At 40.3% G+C, this 26,296-nt stretch overlaps 1 protein-coding gene across 2 annotated transcripts in view; it reads left to right on the top strand.

Annotated features, from left to right (window-relative positions):
- TEX2 (testis expressed 2) overlaps positions 1-26,296 on the top strand; it is a 46,232-nt gene that overhangs the window by 11,442 nt on the left and 8,494 nt on the right. For both annotated transcript variants that reach the window (XM_058817028.1, XM_058817027.1), the window contains exons 2-8: positions 6,725-8,379; positions 14,979-15,179; positions 16,804-17,131; positions 18,279-18,526; positions 19,835-19,984; positions 21,346-21,445; positions 25,009-25,141. In XM_058817028.1, the coding sequence (XP_058673011.1) occupies positions 6,751-8,379; positions 14,979-15,179; positions 16,804-17,131; positions 18,279-18,526; positions 19,835-19,984; positions 21,346-21,445; positions 25,009-25,141 (2,789 nt within the window). In that variant the 5' untranslated portion in view covers positions 6,725-6,750. The remainder of the gene's footprint in view (positions 1-6,724; positions 8,380-14,978; positions 15,180-16,803; positions 17,132-18,278; positions 18,527-19,834; positions 19,985-21,345; positions 21,446-25,008; positions 25,142-26,296) is intronic.

Below are 26,296 nucleotides of genomic sequence, written 5' to 3'. Positions count from 1 at the left end.
AAGTGTCTATTTCTGAATGCCTTGCTGCAGAAATTTCAGATCTAGGTCTGTAAACTTGTCTTTTTCTGGGGCATTTCTCTTCTCACTTGTGGCCAAATTAGTTTTTTAGGTAATTTTGATGCCAGCAACTAGCTACCTGGAAAAACCACATATTTTAACATATTTTTAAGGACATCAATATATGTTATAGGAAATGACTAAAACCCTAAAATCTGTGATGGAGGGTGAGGGAGGGGATATGGTGCTGGTTTGTTACAATTTTATTTTGTTCTGGAAACTAATGAAAGGTCCCTTTGAACTGTTCAATGTGGAGTGTTTTGGAAGGAAAAAGTGCTACCTGTTGTTTGCAATTACAAATGATAAACAAGAATATAGTTCATAGGAGGAGAACATGTGAATGGAGAAAGTATTATGTATGTACTAGAATTTTTATTCATTCTTATTGTGCCAACTGGGAGTAAATGTTCTTTAATATAATTATACTCTGGTGCAGTTCGAATCTGTTCCAAAGAGCAGAGCCTTGCCTAAAAATTTCTTTTATTTCTTCTGTTAGGGAAAGTGTTGGATTTCTTAAAAATGCTGCTTCACTTCAGCCTTCAGAAAATCATTAAAAAAGAAGAAATTAGATTTTTCTGAGTTTCTGGAGAACCTTTACTGCTTAGCTTTTTGTGTTTGTTAAAATGGGGCTGTAGTGCAGCTTTTAAAGGTTCCAGTAAGTGGTGTGTACTGGAAGGAGAATAGGAAATAATAATAATAATTCTTTTATCAGTAAAGGCAGAGGAACTAATGTGGTAGCTGACCTTTCTTAGGTCTCTGGGGAAAATGTTAATATAGAATACACTCACTTAGCTAACATTAAACAATTTTTGCTTGATTATTTTTGAAGTGTTGTAAAGACAAGCTTGGGTACCTCAGCAGCAGCAACAAAATTCCAGTAATTTTGTCTGCAGCAAAATTCCAGTAGTTTTGAAGACTCTTATTTGCCATTGCAATTTTACTTGACTTTTCTGTCCTGGACTTAAATTGACTCTTACTTATCTCTTTGATAGGTTTATAATTTTCATTAGATGTATAATCTCATTGACAAGACTTTAAAATTTTGCCTAGGATTCTCTTTTTAAGTATACCTAAGCATGCTTAAATGAAGATTATTGAACTTAAATTTTTCTGAACTTAAAAGCATTTGCACAAAAATGTTTGGGTTTTTAAAAATGATGCTCAGAGAGCTCCTGCTGGAGATGTTTGAGCTCTCACCCAGCATGGTTGTGCTGACCTGGGTTTCTCTGTCAGGGGTGTATGTTGTGATCCATGGTGGCATCGTCACTTCTGGCCATGATCTGGGATTGGCTTCTGCTCAATGCATTTAAAACACAGTCCTTTAATAATAGTTGATGTTGATATCAACTTTTTCATTTCTGCCCTTGGATTTAAAACAGGTTTTGTTGCTTTTGTTTTTTCCCTTTTTCCCCCACCGGTATATCTCAAATCCATGAACTTGGAAAGGGAAGGAAACTTCCTTCTTTCCTTCTTGTTCCTGATGGAAACTGAGCTCTAAAGCCTGATCTCCAGGCTGGGTAACTGGATCCCTGACAGGAAGGTTTCACAGGGCTATTGTGTGATAGTAATTACCAACCCTGGCTCTGTAGTTCATTTAAAAGTAATGACTAGTGGATGTAAAAGGAACAATAGATGTTAACTATGGAATACATTAACTCATGGAGATGCCAGGGGAATTTAATTGATCATAATTAGAAATTTGAATGGGGATAGGAAAGAACGTTGAATTTTGCATTTTGTATCCCTTCATTTTTTTGTCCTTTATGATATAGATCTGCTGAATGAGATGAAGTGCATGTGACAGATAATGTCCCAGCAGCTGTGCTCTCTGCTTCAGGGAGGGCATTCTGGGCTAAATGGGAATTGGCTTTACTTCTGTGGCAAAGCAGTACTTTTCACTAATATTGTGCTTTGTTTTGAAGGACCTGAAATGAAGACTTCTTGCTCTCAACAGAGAATTGTGTCTGATGCTGAGAGCTCTGTTACTTATTTTAATTAAGTACAAAAAAATGCAGCAGTTCTCCCACATATCTAAGTGTTGGAAGGCAGATACTGCTTGAATCTCTAGTAAATCAAACAGAATCTAGAATTTCTGGGAGCAAATATGAATTTCAGATCATATTGCCTTGTGTAGGTGTTCTCTGTCTGAGAGAGATTTAATGTGCTGCTGGCCTGGTTTGGAACAGGGCTGTAATGTGTTAGTGGAGTCCTTTTTCTGTTAAAATAAAATCTCTCACTCCATAAGGAGGCTGCAGAGATTGTCTAAAATAAATAAACTGCTGCTTCTTCCTGCCAAATGAGGGGTGGATTTAGAGTATGAAGGTTTGAGTCTGACCCTTGAAAATTACTATCATGTAGCCCAAAATGACAAAAAAGGCCCCATGAATCCTAAAGAACAACTGGGTGTTTTTCCCAGTCTGCCAGACTGGGAAATGAGTGATGGCCCAGAAGGGTTACTGGGGAAAGCAGAGGAATAACCAGTGAGAAACATTCCCTGTGAGCAGCTGTGGCAATCTGCGTGAAGTTGAATTATCAGGAGTGAAATTCGTTGTTTCCTTAACATCATTTAGGACTTGTTCTTCTGGTGCAGCTGACAGATACAGGGGAAAGCATTGCAGTGCTGTTTGGTAACCTGTGAGGCTTTTCCTTTACTTAGGAGGAAAGGAATTTCTGTTTTGTGGAAAACACATTTTTTGGTCTGTGTTTAGTAGCAACAAAAATGCAAGTGTTGAACCTTGTTGCACATTTTTCTGAAAGCATTTTGTTAGTACACTGCACTGTGTACCCTTTCCCCCTCATGAAGATGTTGTAATAAGTAAAGCAATGTCATTGGAGTAGTTGGCTACTGCAAAACATGTGAATTTAGTTACCCAATCCAGCCTGTTTCTCCAACTAAATGATTATGACTAAGTGTGGTATATGCAACATTGACCTTCTAAGTTAGTTCCTAGTTTGCTGCTTTGTTGTTTCAATCGATTTTCTGCATTGTTCATATGAAAAGAATTGTTTTGCTGTATAAAGTTGTTGAGATAATTGTCTGAGGCTCTGGATGGGCTGTGTGTTCTCTCAGGGCTGTGAGGAGGTGCTTTCTGGGGCACAGCTGAAGGGTGGGGTGTGTTTGTCCTGCAGGAGAAGGGAACAGGAGGGTGTCTGTGGGCAGAAGGACACATTGCTGGGTGCTCGGCTCTTCCTTTGGGCTCCCAGTTAGTCATTCCTGGGAAGCAGCACAGCTACTGCAGTGACACTCAGAAGAGTGTCATGGCCTAACCCACACCTGAGCTCTCCCTCGGTGTCCCTGTTTGTCACCAGGTGCATCACAGCGTGGTGGGGACAGAGCCATCCTCAGCTCCAGCCCTGCTGCCTCCCTGCTCACAGGAAAGGGCTGGGGGAGGAATGTTGTCTGTCCCAGGAGCTGCACTCCCTGTTTGCCTGGCTCAGTGCTTCCTGTTGTTGGAGCTTTGGAAGCAATGCCTGTAGGTGAGGATTATCAACTGCTCTTCTGTGGGACATGGGCATGCAGTGCCTTGAGGTCAGAAGTGGAAATGGCAGCAGTTGGTTGGCAGCTATCTCATTCCACCCTGCAACAGCATTCAAAATTCAAACCTCTGGGGGAAAGGAATTATTTTCTGAGCAGCCTTCTTCCCTTCCGGGTAAAAGTTCATGTTTTGAATCATTTGAAGCCTGAGGATGTGAGACTGTTACTCAGATCTGCCTGCCACATAAATAAAACTGGTACCTTGCATCTTCAGAATCAACAGAAAAACCTTGAAGAGGCAGCCAGAGAATGGGGAACAGTGTGGCCTTCAAAAGAAGGACCAGTGAAAACCTGTGTTTGTGCAAGTACCAATAAAATCTGCAAACAATCAGTTTGGAATTGTGCCACTTCAGATAGTGAGGCTGGAACATCAGGTCTTCAAACAGCTGGGAGAGGAGCTGAGGAGTAGGGGAAGGAAATGAGTGAGGAAAATATAGCCAGAAATGAGTAAGAAATAAATCTGTTAAAATGATGTAAGAGTTAAAAATGTATAGTTCAAGAGCTTGATGAAATAGCTTTATCAAAACCTAACAACTACAGAAAGAGCTGTCAAGGAAAAACTTCTCAGCATCTCCTTTGGGAAGAAAAAACAAAACAAAAGCCCAGATCCTCCACAGTAAAAGAGAGATTGTGTTCAGGAATGGATTGAAAACATGCTCTTTTATATGACGTAATTTGTGGTGCAGTAACGTGCTTGAGTTAGGCAAATACTGGTTAATCAAGAATTTCCTTCCTTTCTCTGTTAAGTTAATCATGATGTTAGGAAAATCTTGCTTGTTCAGTAAGCAGTAAAATCTCTTTTCAGTACATTTGGTGTGTGCAAGTGGAGTTCATCTGTTTCAGGTCATTAGCACTGCATTAGCACAGCATGGCAACTGGTGTTTAAACACCAGCTAATTAATGTTCAGTGTAAACACAGTGTGCTAAAGAGCTATCCAAACCCTTGAAGTTCTAGCTGAAACAAAATGCCACACTGAAAATGCTATTGGGGGATGGGAGGAATTGCTAATCTTTTTTCTCCTGCTTTCCTAGATTATTGATAAATTATTAAGCCTGAACAGCAGAAGGGAAAGGGTCAAATTGATGCCAACAGCATTGTGTGCAAGGGGGATTTTGTCACTGTATTTGTGGGGTTTTGATGTTAGTTTGTTTTTTCCTTCCTTGGTGTATAGTGTTGTGATGGCTCAGTGACCTGGAAAATGTGTAGGGTTTTTGTACTTTCAAATTTTGATGTGTTCATTTTGCAGTTTCACAACTGGGCCACAATATTCAACATGTGTGATAGCTGATGGCCCAGCACTGTGGAAATGAGGTTGGACACCTGTCTTGTCCAGTAGTATTTTTTTCCCCTCTCCAAAATAAATTTGGGTGTGTTTGTCCAGAAAATCTGGTATTTTGCAGTCTGACCTATGTGAAACAGAGCCATGTCTGTGGTGGACAACAGGCAGAAGCATGGATTCTGTCTGCTGCTGGTTCCCAGGTGTGCTCATCCAACAGGGAAATGAGACACTAAATTTCCTACCAACCTTAGCACTCACCAAATTATACACACAGGTGACTGATAAGTGTACCTGTAAACCTCAGGTAACTGAGAGTTCTTAATATTTGGGTAAATAACTACTTGTTCTACAGATGCAGTAAGAAAGGGAACAACCTACTGAGCCCCAGGTGGGCTGGAGGCACAGCTCCATCACTGAAAGGAGTTCTCTGTTAATGCTGGTGAATGGGTCAGATGGGTTTTGGGGAGGACAGAAGAAAACTGTTCCACGGTAAAAGCTGAAGTCAGAAGTGATCTTTTAGAAAGAATCTTTGTCTCCTAAGCAGTCATCAGAGCAAGGGTGAGATGTCAAGTGAAAGCTTGGCCAGGGTCTGAATGTTTCTTTTGGTTGTTTGAACCCAAACTGGCTCCTGGTCATATGCAGCAGAAATGAGACTTAAAACAACAAACAACCAAACCCTGAAAATGGAATTTCTGAGGGCTTTGCACGAAGCAGGTTAACATCCAGCCCCTTTTGTACAGCCTGCTGGGGAAGTTCACAAATGCTGGAAGAAGCAAGGAATTGTGAGCAATTTAGGAGCCATAAAATGGACAACTGTAGTGTGTAGGAAGTTGTGGACAGATACTTGCTCTGAATAAGCTGCGTAGCAAAGATCTGCTGGTTTAAAATGTTTAACCCAGCTTAGTTTAGTGACAGGTTAAAAATGTTTACATGAGCAGCTCTGCTAGGAAGCAGAAAGGGCTACAACCTTCAGCAGGATGATGATGCCGAGCAGGTGGCACCGGCTTGCTGGATAATACAATCTGATATCACAACTGTTCGTGAAGTGCAATTTCTTCACCACCACATAATCATTCTTCTGAACTGCTCTTTAAACGTCAGCAAAGGCCTCGCATTAATTCAGCCTGACAGTTTGATTACAGCATTTTAACAGCTTCTGAAAAATAATTCAGTTACTGAAGTGGTAAACTCGCTGTCTTGGCGGTGGAGATAAAGTGCTGCCTCCCAGCTGGAGAGCAGAGCTAATCCTGTAATTCCTGGTCCATCTCTGTGCATGGTCACCACTGCTTTGGTTTAATTGCATGCTATTTCCTCTCCATGTAAATATTTGCTAAAATCGCTTTCATGGGTCAATAAAATGCTTAAATAATATGCCCCCCACACTATGACCTTTACATATTTATGACCTTGCTTTGAGTTTCAAATTTGCTTTATTTATTAGGTATAAAGCATTAAGTATTGCATGTAGAAGGGACTGAGAGTTAGGAGTGAAATATTTCAGTGTGTTGGGGTGGAATGGGGCTCTGGAACTCAGAGGTACATCTGGCAGGGAAAATAGAAAGGTGGTGCTTCAGAGATGAACTGTAATTTCAGGACGCTTGAGGATAATTTTAACAGCCTGGTATGTTTTAATATTGCCATTTTGTGGTATGTGGAAATATCTTATGTAGCACACAGCAACTTAGATCTGCAATTTTCAGCATAGGCTTCTCCTGCTTCTTGTTTTATTTTTTGGTGTAAGTTGATTTGGGATTTTTTCCTATGTTAAATTGTGTTTGACTTAATGCTTGAAAATAAGGGTATTTGAAGCAGGGGAAAATGCATTTAATGTGGTTTTATGTTTTCTTGCCAGACTCTGACACATCTGTGGAACCTGCAATGACAAGTCGGAACAGTAGCCATGCAGACAAAACTGGTGAAATGTCCTCAAAGCAGTCAACACCAAAAGTGCAGGTCCAACGATCTGTCTCCCGAGAAACCATCACAATTCATTTCTCTGCATTTGGGAAGGAGGAAGAAGAGGAGGAAGAGGAGTTTAAAGAGTTTCTTGATGAGGAACTAGATGACCAAAGCATTGTAACAGCACTTGAAGCCAAGGAAGACCTCTGCTTTGAGCATAGCGGCCATGACCTTTTTGGTCCAGCTACCTCGCTTAACATGGCCAACTCTGCATCACCGCTGTCCTCGTCGCCTGCAGTTCTGCCAGCTGCAGAAACTGTGAAGCTCTTGGACTCTACTTCCCCATCCCAAATACTCAGTGCAGTGCCACCGGTCCTGTCTCCGTCGTCACACTCATGTCACACGTTTGGCTCATCAGGTGCACCAGCACCACCTGTGGAACAGAAATCCAGTCTGTCTTCCCCATCCTCATCCCCCTCCAGGTCAGTTGCCTGCTCTAGTGGCTCATCCACAGTTTCTAGTTCAAAGCCTTTTAAGGGGTTGGTCAAGTCCTTTTCGACAGAAGTGGAACCAAAAGAACCCACCCCACCGATGCGACACAGACACTTAATGAAAACCTTGGTGAAATCTCTGTCTACAGACACTTCTAAACAGGAGTCTGAAGCTGTGTCTTACAGGCCACCTGACTCAAAACTGAACTTGCATCTGTTCAAACAGTTCACTCAACCTCGAGCTACAGGTGGTGATTCTAAAACTGCCCCCTCCTCTCCATTAACATCCCCCTCCGACACGCGTTCCTTTTTTAAAGTACCTGAAATGGAGGCTAAAATTGAAGATACGAAACGACGCCTTTCTGAGGTAATCTATGAGCCTCTGCAGCTGCTCAGCAAAATAATGGGTGATGAAAGTAGTAGCCACAGGCCCAAAGCCTTATCTTCAAGTGCTTCAGAACTCTCAAACCTTTCCAGTTTGAATGGCCATTTGGAAAGCAATAACAACTACAGCATTAAGGAAGAGGAGTGTGATTCTGAAGGGGATTTCTCTGGGGGTGACTTTAACTTGAATAAGAGTGATCATTCAAGATGGGCAGAAGAACATGCAAAAGAGGTGGAGACCAAAAGCTCTCAGTCTGCAAGCACAAAGGATGTGGGGTCAAAACCTTCACTTGTACTTGAAAAATGTTTGTTGTCTGCACTAGTGAGCAGGGAGGATGAGGAGTTTTGTGAACTGTATTCTGAAGACTTTTTCTTGCTAGAGGAAGAAAGCAAAACTGATAAACCTGCTGAAAATGTGGTGGAGCCTGAGATGACTGAGGAAACTGTTACTATGCTCAGTAGTGAAGATGAAAATAATCTGGATGTGCAACAGTCTGAAATACCAGTGAAAACTTTATACTTATTAATACTGTTAGTCTATGCTTACCTTATTATCCCTCTCCCTGGCTATTTAAGTGGACTTTTACTTGGAATGGCCCTTGGATTTATGGTAGCTGTCTGTGTGATTTGGCTTCTTATTCCACGTACTCATGAGTATCTCAAGTTGCATAAAAGCATGAAAAAGCGATGGAATACAGGAGCTCTGGACATCAAAGAACCTGAAATACTGAAGGTGAGGTCCTGGCATTTTGTGTGTGTGTGTCTGTGTGCATTATTTTGGGTAGAAGGAGTAAACTAGATTTATCCTGAGGGTGTAAATGAGCTGAAATGTCCCCACTTGTAAATAGGTTTTTAGGGTCAACTCATTTTGGCAGGGGCACAAATGGTTTAGTATCCAAGAATATGTAAGACTTTGGTGTCTTTAGGGATTAGTAGAAAATGGAATTTCTTCAAAGGGCAAATGGCTTTGCTGGTAGATTTGAAACGATCCAACTGGAATACGGAGAGCAAGCAGTGTCAAAGTTTAGTGTGTAAGATAATATTTGTGCTTGAAGCTGGGTCTTGGGAGATGTATTTTGTTTCTGGGATATTTTGTCTAGGCAGCAATTTGTTTGTCTGGTCTGTTCATAAGCAGAGACAAAAGCATTGTGTTCAAGTAGAGCACAGAGTTGGAGAGCATATGGGTCCTCCTCAAACATGAGCTAATTGAAAAGGGAGGAGGAATTACAGTTCAGCAAAATGTGTCTGAGAGCTGGGTTTTGAATGAAAGTTTGTCCTACCTGCTCTCTGCCCTACCCCTGTTGTTGTTGAGATGTTGCAAATTTGCTGTCACTTTGTGTGTCCCTTTGCTGCCTGTCCAGCTGTGATCCACCCAACCCCTCTGTCCTTCCGTGCCTCTGGTCCCTGTCCTGCCCTCCTCATCTCCATCTGTGATGAATTCCAATAATATTTTCCCAATTGCAGAATTCCAAGCAGTAAAACATCTGCTGGTTTCTGATGTGCAGCAGAAGCATTTCTGAGTGCTGGTGGTGTAACCTTCACTTGATATCACATACTGATCAGAGTGTTTGTGGAGGCATTTTTTGTATTTGTGTAAATATTCAATTGAGCTTTTTGAAGGTGCATCCCCAATTGTAACAGCAGAAAGGTTTCATGAATTTAAATTCAGATGGGTATATACTGTAGAATCTATAATGTATTGATGGCTAATTTCATGTGTCTTTAGGTAACTGAAAAGTTAGAAAAAGTTAGAAAAACAGAATATAAAACTCTACTTTTGTTGCATAAACAGTGGTAATTGCATGTCTCGCCCTTATTCTATCCTGGTGTTCCTTTTTTGGTGAATGAGATGAGTTGTGGTTATTATTTGCTGTAGTGAATTCAGACTGAACACTCCTGTCTGCCCAATTGAATTGCCTGCTACTCCCACGGACAAATTGTTACAAACTCTCATTTCAGTCCTTGTTATTTGGAGCCAAGACCCTTCCTTGATACTTGACAGCTGATAGAGATCCTGGTGTTCATCATTGGCTGGTGTTAGGCTGTCTCTGAGATGTCAGCTTTTGCTCAAAAACCTTTAAACTATATTTTAATGCTTTTATTGAGGATTTACATCTTATGAAAATGGCTGTAGGCAAGAAATGAACAGTGCAGAGAAGTCTGCATAAATGTAGATTAATGGTTTTTATGACCTGATGAGTATTTCTTGTGCTCATAACACACAAAGTAATTGTCTTTAATATGTAAATGCTTCAGGAGTTTACAAACCAGCTCAATGCCCATATTGTAGTGGAATGTAATATAATATGATTTAGCAGATTGCAAGTTATTATTCCCACTTCAGACAACTATCTTTTGTTTGCATCTGTCAAAATTAGTACTGGACAGCTTAGATCCTCTGAAAAGGATCTGGAAAGGCAGCTAAAGACTTAATCTGTAACAAAACTCAGGGGAATATAGGAAAACCAAACTTGATGCTCTTGCATAAAGATGTCTTCAGAACTTGTTGGTCTGGTATTCTGGCCTGGACTGCTGTTGTGCAGTTGTGATAAATGCTCTGAGTAAAATGCCTTCATGTGGGGCTCACAGAGTTGGGATTCTGCCAAATTGCTGTCAAGTTATTTTTGTACAACTATGTGTCCATTGTCCATTCTCCCCCATGTAAACGTTGTTTGAGAAGTTTGCATTTCCTAGGTTTCAAAAACTAGTGCAAAATTCCCCTCAGCAATTGCTGAAATACTTGAACAGATTATTGTCTCCCACAAAACTGTTCTTGGCAGTGGGGAAAAAGTAAATAATTCTTGTGCTGGTAAGTGTGTGTCTCTATAGGTGTCTGTACTTACTTCAGTCACTTGTCCTTGGTACTGGGGGAAAACATCCCCCCAACCAGAAAATGCACAAACCCTCTGCATCTTCATTGCATGATTTGTATCTGCTTATTCCCTTAATTTTCAGTTCTCTGGCTTCCTTCTTATCTTTTTCTTTTTTTTTTTTTTTCCCTGCCCACATTTTTTCCTTCTTTAATCCATTAGTCTTTTGTAACTACCTTCTTGGCCTTTCAGCTCTGCATTCTCTTGTGTCATGCTGATTGACACAAAAGGTTTTAAGTAACAGCTAAAATGGAAATTATATATTTACCCTTTCCATTAGAAAGAACTTTCTGGAGAACACAGTGGCAGTGCCTGCTGGAGAAATTGGAGGCTTTGAGCCACAGTGTACAGAAAGAGAAGCTTTTTATCAGCGTGCTATTCCTGAACACCATCCAAGGGATTTCATGGTTGATAGTGGCCTCTGGCAGACAAATGTTTCTTCCAGTTAAGGTGATGGTTGCTTCTCCTACCTCAGACATTTTTGTGCCTTTGGATTCCCTGTGAAAGAAGCTGAAAAAATGCATTATATTTTTCCCTCATTTATGAAGCAAAATACTATTGAAGTGTTATAAAATAGTGGTAATAAAAAGGGTAGTAATACAATTGCATGATTTCAGTGATCAACAGTCTTGAAAAAAATTTGGTGCTAAAGCATTTGATTATATAATTTAATAATAATGGCTGTTAACCAGTTAATATCACTAAGAAACTTTAGGGACAGTTTTAATCCAGATTTGGGCTTGTATTGTGAAAGTGGCATTTGCTGATTCTTTTATTTATGTATTTGAAAGTATCATAAGTAATTATTTTAATTGATTTTTACCCACAGGCCAGGTTTGTGCCCCCAGCCCTCTGGGTCCTTCATAAGGATCTTTTGCAGTTCTTCCTTTCCTCCCCTCTCAGGTTATTTTGTAACACACCTGAGACCTTAAATAAGTAACACTAAAAAGTTGGTACCTACAAAGCCTTTTACATGAATTATTCTGTTGAACTGCAGTTTGAATAAAATATTTGGAGCCTGGAGTCAGGAAGGAGGAAAGTTAAGCTGAGGGGGTTTTTAAAGCTGTTTTTGCCCTGTCCCATGAGCTGAGTGTTCCTGGGGCTGGAGCAGTGGCAGCAGCTGTGGATTGGAGCTGTGACCTGAGCTGGGAGAGCCGTGGTGCCCAGCCCAGGGAGCAGCTCCATGGCCAGGCACGTTCTGCTTTCAGCTGGGAGCGTGGAGCAACTGCTGACCTTTAGAAATGGGGATCACAGGATCAGTGTCAATGGCCAGCAGCTGCACAGTGGCATATGACTAAGGTCATTGTCCTCCCAGAATTACAAAATTTCTTATTTTAACAACTTTGCTAGAACAGACAAGACCTATCCTACAGTCACTCCTCTCCTACACAAGGAAATCCATTGTTGCTTCAGTAGTTTGGGAGAATTTATCTGTTGCTAGCAAGTTATGGTAACACAATTTCTCTGTTTGGGTGCATTGCAAAACGGTTTCCGTGGGCTGTGAATCTTTTGTTCCAATTTGGTTTTGCAAAAAGAGAGGCGGAGGTAATTCTGCTGAAATTGTTCTTAAAGTGCAGGAACTTTGGAATGACTCTAGGGGCTTCTTGGATAAACTTCTCAGTGTTTTTTAAGCTAGGTGAAACAACTTACAGAACTGAAGATCACTGAAGTGAGAAGGCAGGTGGTGTTGTTACCTCCTTTAACACTGTTAGGTAAAATTCCTGCAGCTGCCACAGATTATCAGATTCATTAATAGAGCAAAGAATCACCATTTAGTGAAGCATTAACATTTTACTGTCAGCCATGCAGTGTATCTCTGTAACCAAATAACATGAAAGTCAAGTGCGAAGAAGAAACTTCATCCTTAGAAATTAGAAAACTAAAGTTTTGTGTACAAGGAGGGATTGCAGTAATGTTCTGTCTCTTTCATCCTGACTGTTGTCTGAAAATAAAACCCCAAATAATCAAACCTGAGCTTGGTTCTCCAGTTGCTGGTAACCTGGTGGTTGTGCTGTGTTTGCACCTCTGTTGGGTTGTGGGTGAGCAGGGTGTGAGAATTGTGTGTTTGGCAGACTGTACAGCTAATCAGTTGGTTTGAACTGGAAGGCCTGGGCACATGGAAGGGATCAGAAAAGCAGGAGGAATTTTTACTGACTTTGGCACAGGGAAGTCAAGATTTTGATGGGTAAATCGCTCCTTGTTTTCATCACAGTTCCATCTCCAGCAGGCCGTTAAAGGAATGTCAGGTGCAGTGTGACCTTCCTTCCTGGGTACCACATGTACCCATAAGTTTCAAACCTTTCTACTGAAAATAGAAATCTTATTAGACTTAGAGAAAGGGCTCATGTGACTGAGCTTCCTATAATGACCAACTCTCCAAGCAGCCCTTTGCTCTGTGCCAGCTGGGGTGGTGTTGGCTGAATGGCCCTCCAGGAGAAGACAGGAAACTTCTGAGGCAGCAAATTCCCATCTGTGCATTTGCCTGGCTGCAGGCTCCAGACTTTGTCTGAGCTAGAAATAGCTTGGAGATCTGATGGGGGCAGGTGGGAGTTGCTCCAGAGATCTGTGGGCCATATGGATACTCCAGTTCCTGCACACGGTGGCTTTGGGCAGCTCATGTGATGTTCTTGTGCTTCACTAAGTCCATCTGGAGTTCCTGGCTGAAAATTAATTGCTGTCTGCTCAAAGATGTCTTGGCTAAATAATTTCTAGGAAGGAGATGGGATGTGCCTCAAACCTACGTCATCCCTGCTGTGCAGTTTGATGGCTTTTATAGAAAACTCTTCCTTGTGCATTGGATTTCCTATAGGGGAGTTGTGCATAACCCACTGTAAGAAAAAAAACAACCATAAAGCTTCTTCAAAGAGTATGTCCTGGTATAGACATTTCTATTAATAAAAGACATAATCTGCTTTGGAGCTGAGCAAAGATGAATGACTTAATCTTTCCTGAACATAAAAGAAATGCTAATTTATCTAGTTTTTTCAGGGTTTGTAGTGGAAATGGAGCTAGACGTTGGAGTAAGCAAAACAGATATCACTGTTACTATGGCACCTAAGAAAGTGTATGCTGTCTACTGTGGGAAATTATGTGGCACAGAAACCAAAGAAAATTAGCATTAAAGTAAATTTTACATTTCTGTGTGTGGGTGGAAACTTCTTTAATAAGTTGAAATCTTGCAGTAATTTTTGGGATGTTTTGCATAAGGTAGTTATGACTTTTTGTTTTGAGAAATACTGGGGTGCTCATTCAGCTCTCCCCACTTCCCCCCTCTGAAATCACACAGGTGTTTATAAAGTTGCCATTTGACTTTCTGCTCCCCTTCCCTTTCTGTTGACATTGATGAATATTGAGTACACTGAATTCAAGGTTCTGATGTGCAGATAAAAACAATGATCAAAGAATGTTGCATGGCAGGTTAAGAGAAGGAAAACAACTCCTTGAATGAGTATTCTGCCTACCTTCTACCCCATTTATCATCTCTACTTCTGTAATCAGATACTGGAGAAGAGAAGCAACATCACCCCCATGGTCAGAGTCAGCACTTAGAGGCTTGTTACAGCAGGACTGGCTGGTTTGTTTTGTGTTTCTTTTACAGCACAGAAAGTAATTGAATTTAATCCACATATATGACTCCTGTGTTGTAGCTGAGCAGTTACACAACATGCTAAATGATCTCAAACAGTGATGGTGCATGAAAGCAAACTCCATTGTGGTCTTCCAGTGAGTCCTTAATTGTGTTGATTACAATGTCAGTGCTGTCTGTGAGCACACAGGCTGTTTGCTCTGGGTGATTAAAGTGTCTGAGCTTGCTGGGAGCAGAGGGACTGCTCAGCCCTCCTGCCCTGTGCCTCTTCCTTGCTGTCATTACATTGCAAGGGTTCCCTATTGCTGGAGTTTTGTACCTCCTTTATGTTTCTCGTAGTCAGCTCCTCTAGGCACTGACTCTTCCTTCTTCTCACAGCAGCCAACTGACTCCAGTTCCCTTTCACCATCCAAGCCACTCTTTTATAACACTCTTCTTCTTATTGGCTATAGCTGTGGCCTGTTAAAGTCAGGCCTGCTCCTTAGATCTAATAAATGGGTCAGCTGCAACTCCTTAGGGGTAAGATGACTTTCTATACTACCTTTAATTTCTTATATTGCATCCCCCCACCCTTCCTGGCATCCTGCATCTGCAGATCCCGCTGTGGCTCCTGGGGAGGAGGTGAGAGCACCCTGTGCTACATAAACAAAGTGACTGAGTCAGAAAGAGCACCTGGTGTGTTTGAGATCTCATCCTCACCTCCTGCTCTGTTGGTTTGGTGCTACCTCGTTCAGGGCATTTATTGCCTCGTTCTGTTTGTCCACTGAGTGAAATAACTTTGGCAAAAGCTTGGATAATAATTTAAAGTTTTTAGGTACGTGCTGTGCTTGGTTTTCCAGCAGCTTAAAAGCCTGTTAACAGTGTCTTCTTCTCTAGGGATGGATGAATGAAATTTATAATTACGATCCAGAAACGTACCATGCTACATTGACTCACTCTGTCTATGTGCGACTCGAAGGCAGCACCCTACGACTTTCAAAACCCAATAAAAATATTTCTAGAAGAGCTGTGTACAATGAGCCAAAGCCTGAAGTCACATATGTCAGTCAAAAAATTTATGAACTAACAGACAGCAAGGTGAGTGTCTTACTTATATCTGATTTTAACAAAGAACACTTTGCAAATTCTTTTTAACTCTGAATTTTGTTTTTTCACTTGTCTATTTTCACGTTCTGTCATTATTTAAACAAAACTGCTGTCATGACTAACTTGCAAAATATTGTGCTGGGGAGGAAGATTGAGCAGGATTTGGGAGAAAGTACATATTTACACAATAAGGGAAAGGCATGAGTTTCCTGTGGCAGTTGAGAGCAGTTAACTCATGGGGGCTCTGAGACTCGTTCCCAATGCATGAGGTGACTGTTCTGAAGGTTACACCAAAATGCCTCATCTTTGGTGGTTGTCTCTACCCCAAGGCAGCTGAGACAACATTTGTATTTCACTCAAAGAGGGAATGTACATCATATGTGAAGGAGGACAGTGAGAGGTGTCTGGAATGTGACCTGCTCTAGGTACCCCCAGTCCAGGGAAGGAGATGGGCTTTTTGCAGTTGGAAGAGTGCATTAACAGTAATGCTAGGACAGTTTTCCTACATGTTGTTTGCCTCTCTCAAATATATCAAGAGTTGCTGTATGAAGTTGATTCCATTGACATTGTTTTAAATAATACATCAATACCTAATTATTAAGGGAATGGATTTTTTTAATGTGCTGCATCAATCGAGGGCTTTGGCAGCACAGATGTAGGAGGCAACCACCCTTCACTTGACTGGAAGTGAGAGGGAGAGAGGGACCAAGGCAACAGTGAGGAAAACCTCCCTGCTTTGCTCTGGGAAAGGAGTGTGCTGGCAGCTCTGCCTTCCATTAAAGGAAGACAGTGAAAAAGATAAAGAAAAAATTAGATTCCTGCCTTTTGCAGATTTGTTTTCCCATCATGAAGACAAGCAAAGCTGTCATGTGGGAGCACTTGACTGATGGTGGTTCCCCATGGTATCTTAGAAAATTTCCAGTACTTCCCCCCACCCAGCCCCAGTTGATTACACAAGGCCCAAGTGCCCTGACTGTAACAAAAAAAAGATGCCTGTTCTTCAAGGTACTTGCCCACAGGTTTTGGAGAACACTGCTGAGTATAGACCACCACATAAGATTTTGTAACTCTTTTTTTTAAAACCACTCCTCTAATCACTTGCATTGTCTTAATTTGATATAAATATACTGAGTTTAGAATATAATTATTTGCAAATCAGTCTTATAGCTTGGCTCTTATGTATTTGATGTGGCTGTCACCAACTTCAAACACTCAATTTCATAAGGTGGGCATGAAAAGTTGTGTTCAAAACTCAGTTTGGACTCAGATTATTTTATCTTGTTATCTATTTATCTCCCCATGCTCCCAGAAATAAGTTCTTGGGTTTTCTATTTTTTCTGCAAATCCATGAGAATAAGATCATCTAAATGAAAACAGTTTCTAATCCACATGGTATAATCTGCTTAAATGGCCTTTGTTTTAATTCCAAGGCTTGGCTCACCAAAGACTTAGTGATAGCAGTGGGTTGGACATCCAGCAATTTTGAGTCAGTTAAACTGGCAGATCCGGTGTAGGATCTTTATCTCTTGCATTCCTGTGTTCTTTACTTGAGTATAGAAACATAGAGGATACAAGTGAAAAATAAATTCATTTAACCCTTTCATGTATCCTTCAGATTTCCCTGGTTCCTAAGAGCCTGGCACGGAAACGCATTTGGAATAAGAAATACCCAATTTGCATTGAACTGGCCAAACAGGAGGACTTCATGGCCAAGGCCCAGACTGAGAAGGAGACTGCAGAGGAGAAACCTGCTGAGAAAGTGGACTTGAACATTGAGGAATCCAAGAAGCCTCAGGATGGAGTGAAGCCCACTTGCCAAAAGGATCAAGTGCTTTACCTCTTTGGAAGGACAGGGAGGGAGAAGGAGGAGTGGTTCAGAAGGTTCCTTCTTGCATCAAAGCTCAAGTCTGAAGTAAAGAAGCCACCCAGTGGGAGCAAGCCAGGTACTCAGATTTTGTAGTCTTGTAGAAGTCTGTAAAAAGAAACAAACCAAAGTTATGTTTTGGTGGTGCCACAGTGATCTTTACAAGCAAAATAAAAATAATACCGAAGATACTCTTCTCCTTACCTTGGCCTCTCATTGCCACCTTAGCCCCACCTTTTTCCCTCTTGGCTCTATGCTTTCAAATATTTTTACTGTTTTCAGACTGTTTTATATAAATACACTGTTTTTCAATTACTGTAATAACTCCTGTCATATTTTTAAGGAGGAATTGTTCAGTCTCTTCTTTTTCTGCATCTTGGAGCTGATGTCAATATTTGCAGTATTAGACTCAGTTCTCTCATTACCTGTTTTTCCTCCTCCATCCTTCCTTCCACTCTAGTCTCCTGTAAAGGATAGGGTTTTGTCATGGGTTAGTGGCACAAGAAAACACATTTCTCTGTTTGAATGAAAGGTCCTGCATGAATATATATATGAATATGTATGTATATATATATCTGATCCAACAAACATTAGTCTATAGTATTGATCAGTTGTTTGGACTATTAATTTAAACCCATCCTTTGATACAATTTTGAACCTGAATGACTCATGCTTTTCTGCCTTTATTCTCTGAGAAGCTTTTTAAAAATTAGTTAACATTATTGTTTCTGGCACATAACTTCTTGAAATGCAAATGCAAAATTAATAGCTAAATAAAATTCCAATAGTTACATGCTTTTCACAGTCCTTCTAATTGTAACAGTCTATAATTAGATTAGTAAAAAAAAAAACTTTAGTCATAGGTGCATTTCAATCACCTGACTGTTATTTTAGGCATTCTCCAGCAGAGTTGTTGGGAATTTTGCCATGTGTTATACATATGTGAGTGTCCATATTTAAATATGCTATTGATCAGCTGACTCCTCCAGTCCCACACCCTGCTGAGTGCTGAATCATAGCAAATACTGACTAATTTGGGTTTAGGACCACCTAAACACACAGCAGTAGAATTTACTTTTAGCCTTTAAAATAAGAAAGCACCATGCTGGTCTTTTTTTAGGAGAAATCTGTGGAATAAACATATTCCTTTAAATGTTGATGGTACACTGTGGGATTTGGCTGTCAGGTTGTTCTCTGTTGAGCAGGTATTATTCCTCTGTATTTAGGGGTGCTGCCAGCACACAGCAGAGCTGACAGTCAGTCTGGAGTTCTCACACACAGCCGGAGCAGCAGCAAGGGAAGCACAGAAGAAGTCACAATCCTTCTAAAGCACAAGGACCTGGCTGGCAGCATGAGGCAGAAAATGCTTCTGGACTACAATATTTATATGGCAAAGTGTATTCCACAAGAAAAGAAAAGCCCTTCAGGTAGTCCAGTCGTCAGTGCAGACAGCAGCCCTACAGCTGTGAAAAAGGTAATACTTGTGCTCCAAAGGAACAGTGGACAGCTTCTGTAGCTCTTACTAATCCTTTGATCTCCTGGACTGCATTTGAGTCACTCTCAGTAAACACAGCCTTAACACTAAGTACAACACTCATAAAAAACATACCTTTAATGTTAAGCATGACCACTTTTTATTTAAAATAGTGGTAATTCATATCATGCATCTTTGTTTCCCCTTTCATACAACCAGAAAAGGGAGTAGGAGGCCATGGTGTAATGTATGAATAAACACATCTTGTGTTCCCCCAGAAAAACGTATTTTTGCCCCCAACCACTCCTGAAGCTGTGATGGATTTGCTGCTGAAGCTGGCACGTGTCAGAGCCTTTCTATAAATAGCTGAGCAGTGCTGGCAGGGAACCTGCGTCACAGCAGAGGCTCCTCGCCCTGGCACAGCCTGGCTGCAGCCCCTGTGAGCTGTGGCTGCCAAGAGATGATGTTCAGAACTGCAGCATCTACCTGCCTGTCTTAGAAAGTGCTGCCTTTCTGCTAGCTTCAGGAGTTCTGCCTGGAAAATGTCAGGTGGTGAATTCTTCTGTCGGTGCAGGCAATTAATATGTTGTGTTTCCCTCATGGAAGCTTCCTGTTTTTCTGTGGTAGTGTGTGTACACACCCAAAATTATTTCAGCTGCCTTGGCTTTTGTGTGTGCAGTCAGTGAAGCATTGAATGTATAATATTTCCAGGTGTTTCGAGATGGTTCTCAAGGAAACCAAGACAGAATTCTCTTGGACTGTAAACAAACCTTTAATGCAGCAGAGGGGACAGTATAGTTCCCTGAATCCTATATGCAAGCAGTGGAAGGAGGAGTGTGATTCCTTGTTCTGTGTTTATCATCTATTTGTGGTGTTTCTGAATTGGATTTAAGGATGTAAGGTTGGGTCTTGCTTTCCAATTTTTTGATAAAACTAAGGAAGAGTACCTGTTCTTTCAGATCTGACTGGCAAGAGAGAGTGTCTCTTACTGCAAACACAGTTTATAAGTCTGCCCACTCTGGGTTTATCTGCTTTTTCTGCCAGAGGTTAAATTACACACAACTTTCTCATTTCATTGCCAGAGGTCAATCTATATCTGTGTGGTCTCATTCCCTCTGCTGCATGTCAGGATGATGACAGGCTCGTGGCAGCCCAGCTGATGCATTTGTAAAGCTGCTCCCTGTGCTGAGCTTTTGGTGTTCTGGGTTGACCCAGGCTCTTAACACTGAACTTCCCATATAAATCAGGCCTTTTCTTTCCTTATTTTATAGAATTTATAGAGCTGAATAACCTGCTCTGTATTTTCAGTTGCCAGATGCCAATGTGGAAGCTGAAGAAGAAGAACAGGAGGCCTGGGTGAATGCTCTGCTTGGAAGAATATTTTGGGATTTTTTAGGAGAGAAGTATTGGTCTGATCTAGTGTCAAAGAAGATCCAAATGAAACTTAGCAAAATAAAGGTACCTGATCTGGAGACTTGCATACACAATCCTTTGAAGGAAGTGAAACACACAGTCTTTGAGTTTTAAAATAGTACAAGAAAGACTTACTTCACACTATATGTAAAAGACAATAAATGTGCTACAGAATGGCTGTTCAGTTTCTGATGCATGTTAACTTTGCTGCTTCTGTTTAAAATGAGCTACAGCTGGATTAGCTATTTGTATCTGTCAAATTTTTATGTAAAAATTAAAGTATTATTGTATTTACATTAGGGATGGATAGAACTGCATATAAATGAGGAAATCTGCTTTGGGAAATAATAGATTGCTTTTAAGGTGGAGGCCATCATGGAGCCACATCTGTAGTGTGTTCCTGTTAACTTCAGACATAAACTACTTGCAGGAGGTCAGTGGGAGCAGTAGTTATGGAAAAAGCTCTGTGGGGTGGCAGGACACAGCTTCCATCAACTGCACCATCTCAAGGGGGAAGGGGGAGTGATGCTTTTGAGTGACTGCTCAGTCTTCCCCTTGCCTTCTGTAACCCTCTGAACAGCAGCAGTTCCCCACAGCCTTCAGCTCCTGGTGTCTGGGGAGGAGTTTGCCTGTTCCTCAAGGCAAAGGAAGTTGTTGTCTTGCTTACAAAAGCTCAGACATTTAGCTGCCAGCCCCAGCTGTGAGATAGTGCTGCCTTTGCTGTGGGAAATCACCAGTAGCCTAAACCTGCCCTGTCTGCTTCCACAATTTGACAGCAGGGTACCCAGACATCTCGCTGGGAACTTTGTAAGTGGAAGGACTGGAAGTGGGGACTGGGTGTATTTTTTGATGTGTTAAGCAATGTCTATTCACAGGAGATATGTTTTCTGTCAATTAGAAGAATAAGACACCTGAATCATGATTTCTGGGCCTCTATTTTACTAAAATTATGATACAGATTTAAAAGGTAATGTTCTATGAAAGAGTTTGCCAAAGATAAAAGAAGCTGAGACCTTGATAAAACATCAGTGATAAAATATATTACTGAAGTTAAGATCCAAAGAAATCTTTGATTTTTATTCATAGTGAAATAGGATTTACACTTCATTCTTGAGCTTTTTGTATAGTTTGACTAAAAAGCGTGCTGATAGTTTAAGGTCAGCATCTAAACTTCAGCATAATTTAAAAAACAAATTCAGATGCCCAATCTGTCCCTAAAAATTCTTCGCAACTGGCAACTGTGAAATTCTAGAATAGTAAGAATTTTGTGTAATTATATTTGTGTTCTTTCACTGGTGACACTTCAGCTCAGTCCATTCCTTAAGTTTAATGAGCTTTCTTCTCTCAAGAGACTGATGTCTAGTTCCATAACATGTATTTGATTTTTGAATATTCTGTCCTTTTAGCTGCCCTACTTCATGAATGAGCTGACTCTGACTGAGCTTGACATGGGGATAGCAGTGCCCAAGATCCTTCAAGCCTTCAAACCTTCTATTGATCACAGAGGTAAAATACAAAAATAACAGGTGTTGGTATTGCCTTTGTATCTGAGAACAGAATGTTGATCTTTTTATCTTGTGTATGTTTTAGGTACGTGTAATAAGAGCTTATTCTGAGACACTCACAGGTCTTTATCTCAGGCTTGGTGTAAATGTAATTCTGTAAATATGGAATTGTGATCGTGTCTTTCCATAGGAAATATTTACTGAACTAAACTAAAATTTGCATGCAACAGAGATGCAGACACTTATCTGATATTGTCAGGCACTGCAGAGAGCAAAGCACATCTCCTTGGGACAGATCTGGTTCTGACCATAGGAGAAAACAGGTTTGTGTCTCCAAGAGAATCTGCCCTGTTCTGAAAGTAGAGATTCAGAAAATATAATTGTAATCACTTGGAAATCAAGAATAATATTGTTTTGAAAATAAGCTTCAAAATACAGGATCATTTTATGTTCTTAATATTAAATACAGCTTTTTTTAAAGCTGGATGACTTTTATACTGCTGCTGTATGAACTAGAACTGTTTGTTTTCTATTCCTTCTGGCTTGCATATGGTCACATATTTGAGGATGCTTGTGTCACTTAAGTAGTCTTGAAAAAAGTAAAAACTCGGAATAATGCTTTTTAGCTTCAAAAGCATTTATTCTACATATTCAGAAGAGCTAGATGCCATTTAAGATGTAGTCAGAACAGTTTGTAATTTTAAATTGTTAAAGGAGAAATCAGAGTTTCTCCTCTCAACGTGGAGAAATTTCTAATTGGCCTAAAGGGAAATATTTCCTTGGAAGACCTGGTGTGGTGTCACCTGACCTTTGCAAGAATACCAGATGCATGGACTTTAGGAGGAGATTGAGAAACTTTAATACTAAAACTTGGTGCCACTCAAATCACTGACTAAAAGCATGAGGACAGTAAGTGCTGACCTTTCCCTCATAAATCTGAGCAAAGCAGACTTTGGGGAAATATTAAAATCTTCTTGGGCATACATTAGTTAATGCTGCCTGTTGTATCCAAATGCTGTTGTTTGCCCTTATCAACTTGAGCCTTGCAACCCCTTGGGGAAAAGCCTTATCTATAAAACACTGGTACTTTGCTCTCAACTTTTCCAGAGATTATTTTCCACTGAACTTTATAAACAAAGCGTGTTTGAAAAGAGCAAACTGTTTGGTTGTCATGAGGAACAAAATCTGTCTTTTTACGAGAAATAAGAGTTGAATAGGTGGAATAAGCTGGAGTGCAGTCAGTATTTGGGGAACTAAAGCATCTTATGCTTCCTCTGTGGGACAGCAGGTTCTCCCAGTACTTGGGAGGTCCTCCAGTGTTCCCCATTAAGTGGTTGCACCATTGGTAGAAGTTTTATTTGGGGTAACAGAACAAAGGAAAACTTTAAAAAATCTTTATGTGTGTGTGGCTTGTGGAATGGTTTCATAGTTTCTTTTTAATCAGGGTTCTTGACAGTGTGTTTTCCTTTGCCTTGATTTAAACATTTTTTTGAATTCTTTTCTCTGTTCTCATAACTTCAGTTGTAACCAAGGAATGTAGTTCTAAGTCATGAGATGGGATTTAGGAGCTGAACACTTGGCTTCAATTAATTGCTGAAACAGCAATGGGATTAATTAGTTCCTTTAGTTTCTTGTTCAGTTCAACTGTGACAAGCAAACATTTATGGTAGGATTTCTAATCCTTTTAACTTCTTCCATACTGTTGAATGTGTACATAGGTGTGAGCTCTTAGGGTTTTAAAGAGCTTGCAATGAGTAATTACTGGAATAACTTTTTATACTTAAAAGGACATAAACAAGGGGACGATAATTGGAAATGCTTGTTTTCATAAGAATAAATGTGTATTTCTTGGTAAGTTACCTATGGGTAAATGACTTGGTTTATTGGGAAATGTGGGGAAAAAACTCTGTAGTTTCAGGGCAGTATCCAAAATGAATGCTTCTCAGTTTTTGGGGTTTTTTAGTAAGTGTTTGAGGCAGTCGTTGGGGGTAGCCCTTTGTGAGGCTTTAAAGTGCAATTACTAATTTTAATGTGCTTTGTTTCATCAATGCTTCTTTTTACCAGTGCTTGATTACAAAGAAAATACATTTTTTTGTTTTATGCCTTCTCTAATGAGCTAAATTTGTTAATGGACAATGTTAGAAAAAAAGTCTTGTTTCTGTTAATGCAGTCCTGCTTGGGTGACAGCATATGTGTGGCTTTTACTGTAATTCTGTCAAGGCTAGGGAACCAGAAAACAGAATAAAATGTACCATCTGCCCAGTTCTTCCCTCTCTCTCCCTCCCTTTTTCCCTCTGGAAAAAGTGTATGAACATTTTCTGGTCAGAAGGAATTTTCCCTCCCAGTAATGGCATCCTTTGCTTAATTTAATCTACTGTTAAAACTATATTGATGATTGAGTTCTGCTGACTCATTGATTGTCCAAAAAGTCTGTTAAGCTGTTTTCATGGTTTTTATGATCTTACTGATACCTTTCTTCTGTAAAGAGAAAAAAACCACCCTTATAAACTTGTGTTTGCGTTCCTGTGTTTGGTTTTTAGAACAGTGTTAGAAAAACTGGGATGGAAAAGAGTTATTTGGGTTAGTAAAGCACCAGCTTGCCTTAATCCTGCTTCCAGCATGCAACCTCACAGGGTGCCAGGGACCAGGTCTTTGGGAGCTGCCTGTGTTTCTGTTACCACATGTGAGTGGGATTGTGATAAGGATATGTTTCTGCAGAAAAGAAAACAGTAGTTCTTGAACTGATAAAGTGTGACTTTTCTAGAACAATAAAACACAAAGGGTAGTTACCATTTGTCCTGGTTTCAGTTTTATTCACCATTAATTGCTTCCAAATAAGTAAATAAAAGTGGAATGGGTCAGTGGTTGATGTGCCAGGTACTGGTGAGGGAATGTTTTGCGCAGCTGCAATATCTGAAAAAGGAAGAAGTATAATCTGTGTTTATTGGCATCTGTTTTCTAACCTTCTGCTGCTTTGGTGCAGGGTGTCGCTTGAAAGGCTTGAGCTAATGTTAAAGTATTCCCAAAAAAATTCTTTTGGAGATTGTAAAAAGCAAATAGTTTGCACAGACAATAGGATTTAACTTAATATTGCATGTCTAGAATTGTGTAGGTAATGACCCTGTTTGCACTGAATCATAAAATAGTGCCTGTAGCTCAGTTACTGAGGGAACCTTGTCACAGATCTTCAATAAACCACTGGCAAAACAAGGGGCAGCAGAGAGAGAAGCAAATGTTGCTCTGGGATTTCAAGTTGTGCTTCATTTGGACAGCGTCAGTGATGCAGAGGAGCGTCCCCATTACTGCTTGGCTTGGAGCAATGCTGTAAATAGTTTTGAAGTGAATCCCTGATGGTATTCTATTTCCTTTATCTCATTTCACATCTCTTAAGCAGTTTAGGTGTGTGTAAATCACAGGGTTTTTTTTAGACCATTAGCTATACTCACCACTCTCTTTCAGTGTGGCTTGGGTTTATATCTGGCTTTGTTCCATGAGCTTAATGTGATCAGAAAGGTTGCTTTGTGATTGCCCTTCAAGTGACATCTTTTCTGTTGTTTATTTTAGGACTTTGGGTTGATTTGGAAATGTCCTACAATGGATCTTTTCTAATGACCCTGGAGACCAAGATGAACTTGACCAAACTTGGGAAAGAGCCGCTTGGGGAGGCATTGAAGGTTGGCGAGATCGGCCGGGAAGGGTAAGGGATGGCAAAGGTGCTTTCATTGTGAAAATCTGGCATTTTCCTTGGGTATCTGCAGTAGATTGAAAGGAGTTTTGGGGATGTTTCATACAAGTGGGTGTGGAATGTGGCTTTTCTGTGTAACTTTATTGTTTGGTCACACTATTGATAATAATTTTAATAAAAGGCTTCTGTAGTATAATTATTATATATATATATATATTTCAGTTGGGTTTTAGAATGTCCTATGACTAAAATTTAGTTTTGTCTTATGCTTGATTTAGGATTTAGTCAGATAAAACTCTAGTACTGGAGATAAACGCATGCAGAAATAGGTGTAACAGGGTACTGCAGCATGGTGCAGCTGCAGCTGGAAACCATGGAGTAGTAAACAATGTGCAAGATAAACAAGCTCTAATTGTTATGTAAAGACCTTTTCAAAAGCTTTATTGCATTGTGGGAGTAATCACATCAATGCTTTAGTCTGGATTTTTCCTCATAGCCACCTTCTGTTTGCCTGCTGTGCCTAAGTTAAATGCCTTATGTAGATGAATTAATTAGCAGACACCATACAGTAACTTACCTCCTTTGTATTTGTGTTTTCCCTCTCAATTTGGCCATGTTTGAATGTCATCCATTGTCCATTTTTATTAACCTAGTGAGTGGCACCCATCAAATACCCATCTCTGGATGGATCCACTCCCAGCTCTGATGTCCAATTTTTTTTGGTGCTGTATTCTCTTTGTACCTAAATCTGCAGGCCCTGAACAGTAGGTGGTCTCTGATTTAATGTACAACCACTGCCTACAAATCAAGAAAATAGTCTCTAAACCTGGCCATTTGTTTAGCTATGAACAAAATTGTATGGTCTTTCACAATTAAGATACTAGATGCTTTGTATACTTATGTCATAGCTCTGGCCATTTATTCTGAGATAGCTTGAAGTAATACTCACAGCAGCACTATATTTCAGTGCAAGCATGACAGGAAAATAAATGTGAAAAAAGCTAATGGCTGAATGGTCTCATACACTGGTAGAAATTCAGAGGATTTTAAACTGACCTAGATTCTCATTGTCACTGCTTGAAATAAATATTTCTGAATTTACATCACTATAACTGGTAGGTGTGAATTTTTCAAAATCTGTTTAATCCTGCCTGCCCAAGAAAATAG

Source organism: Ammospiza caudacuta, chromosome 19 (assembly GCF_027887145.1).
Source record: "Ammospiza caudacuta isolate bAmmCau1 chromosome 19, bAmmCau1.pri, whole genome shotgun sequence".
NCBI classification, from domain to species: domain Eukaryota; kingdom Metazoa; phylum Chordata; class Aves; order Passeriformes; family Passerellidae; genus Ammospiza; species Ammospiza caudacuta.
Note: the sequence above shows the minus strand (reverse complement) of the source record. Positions and strands in the feature narration are given on the sequence as shown.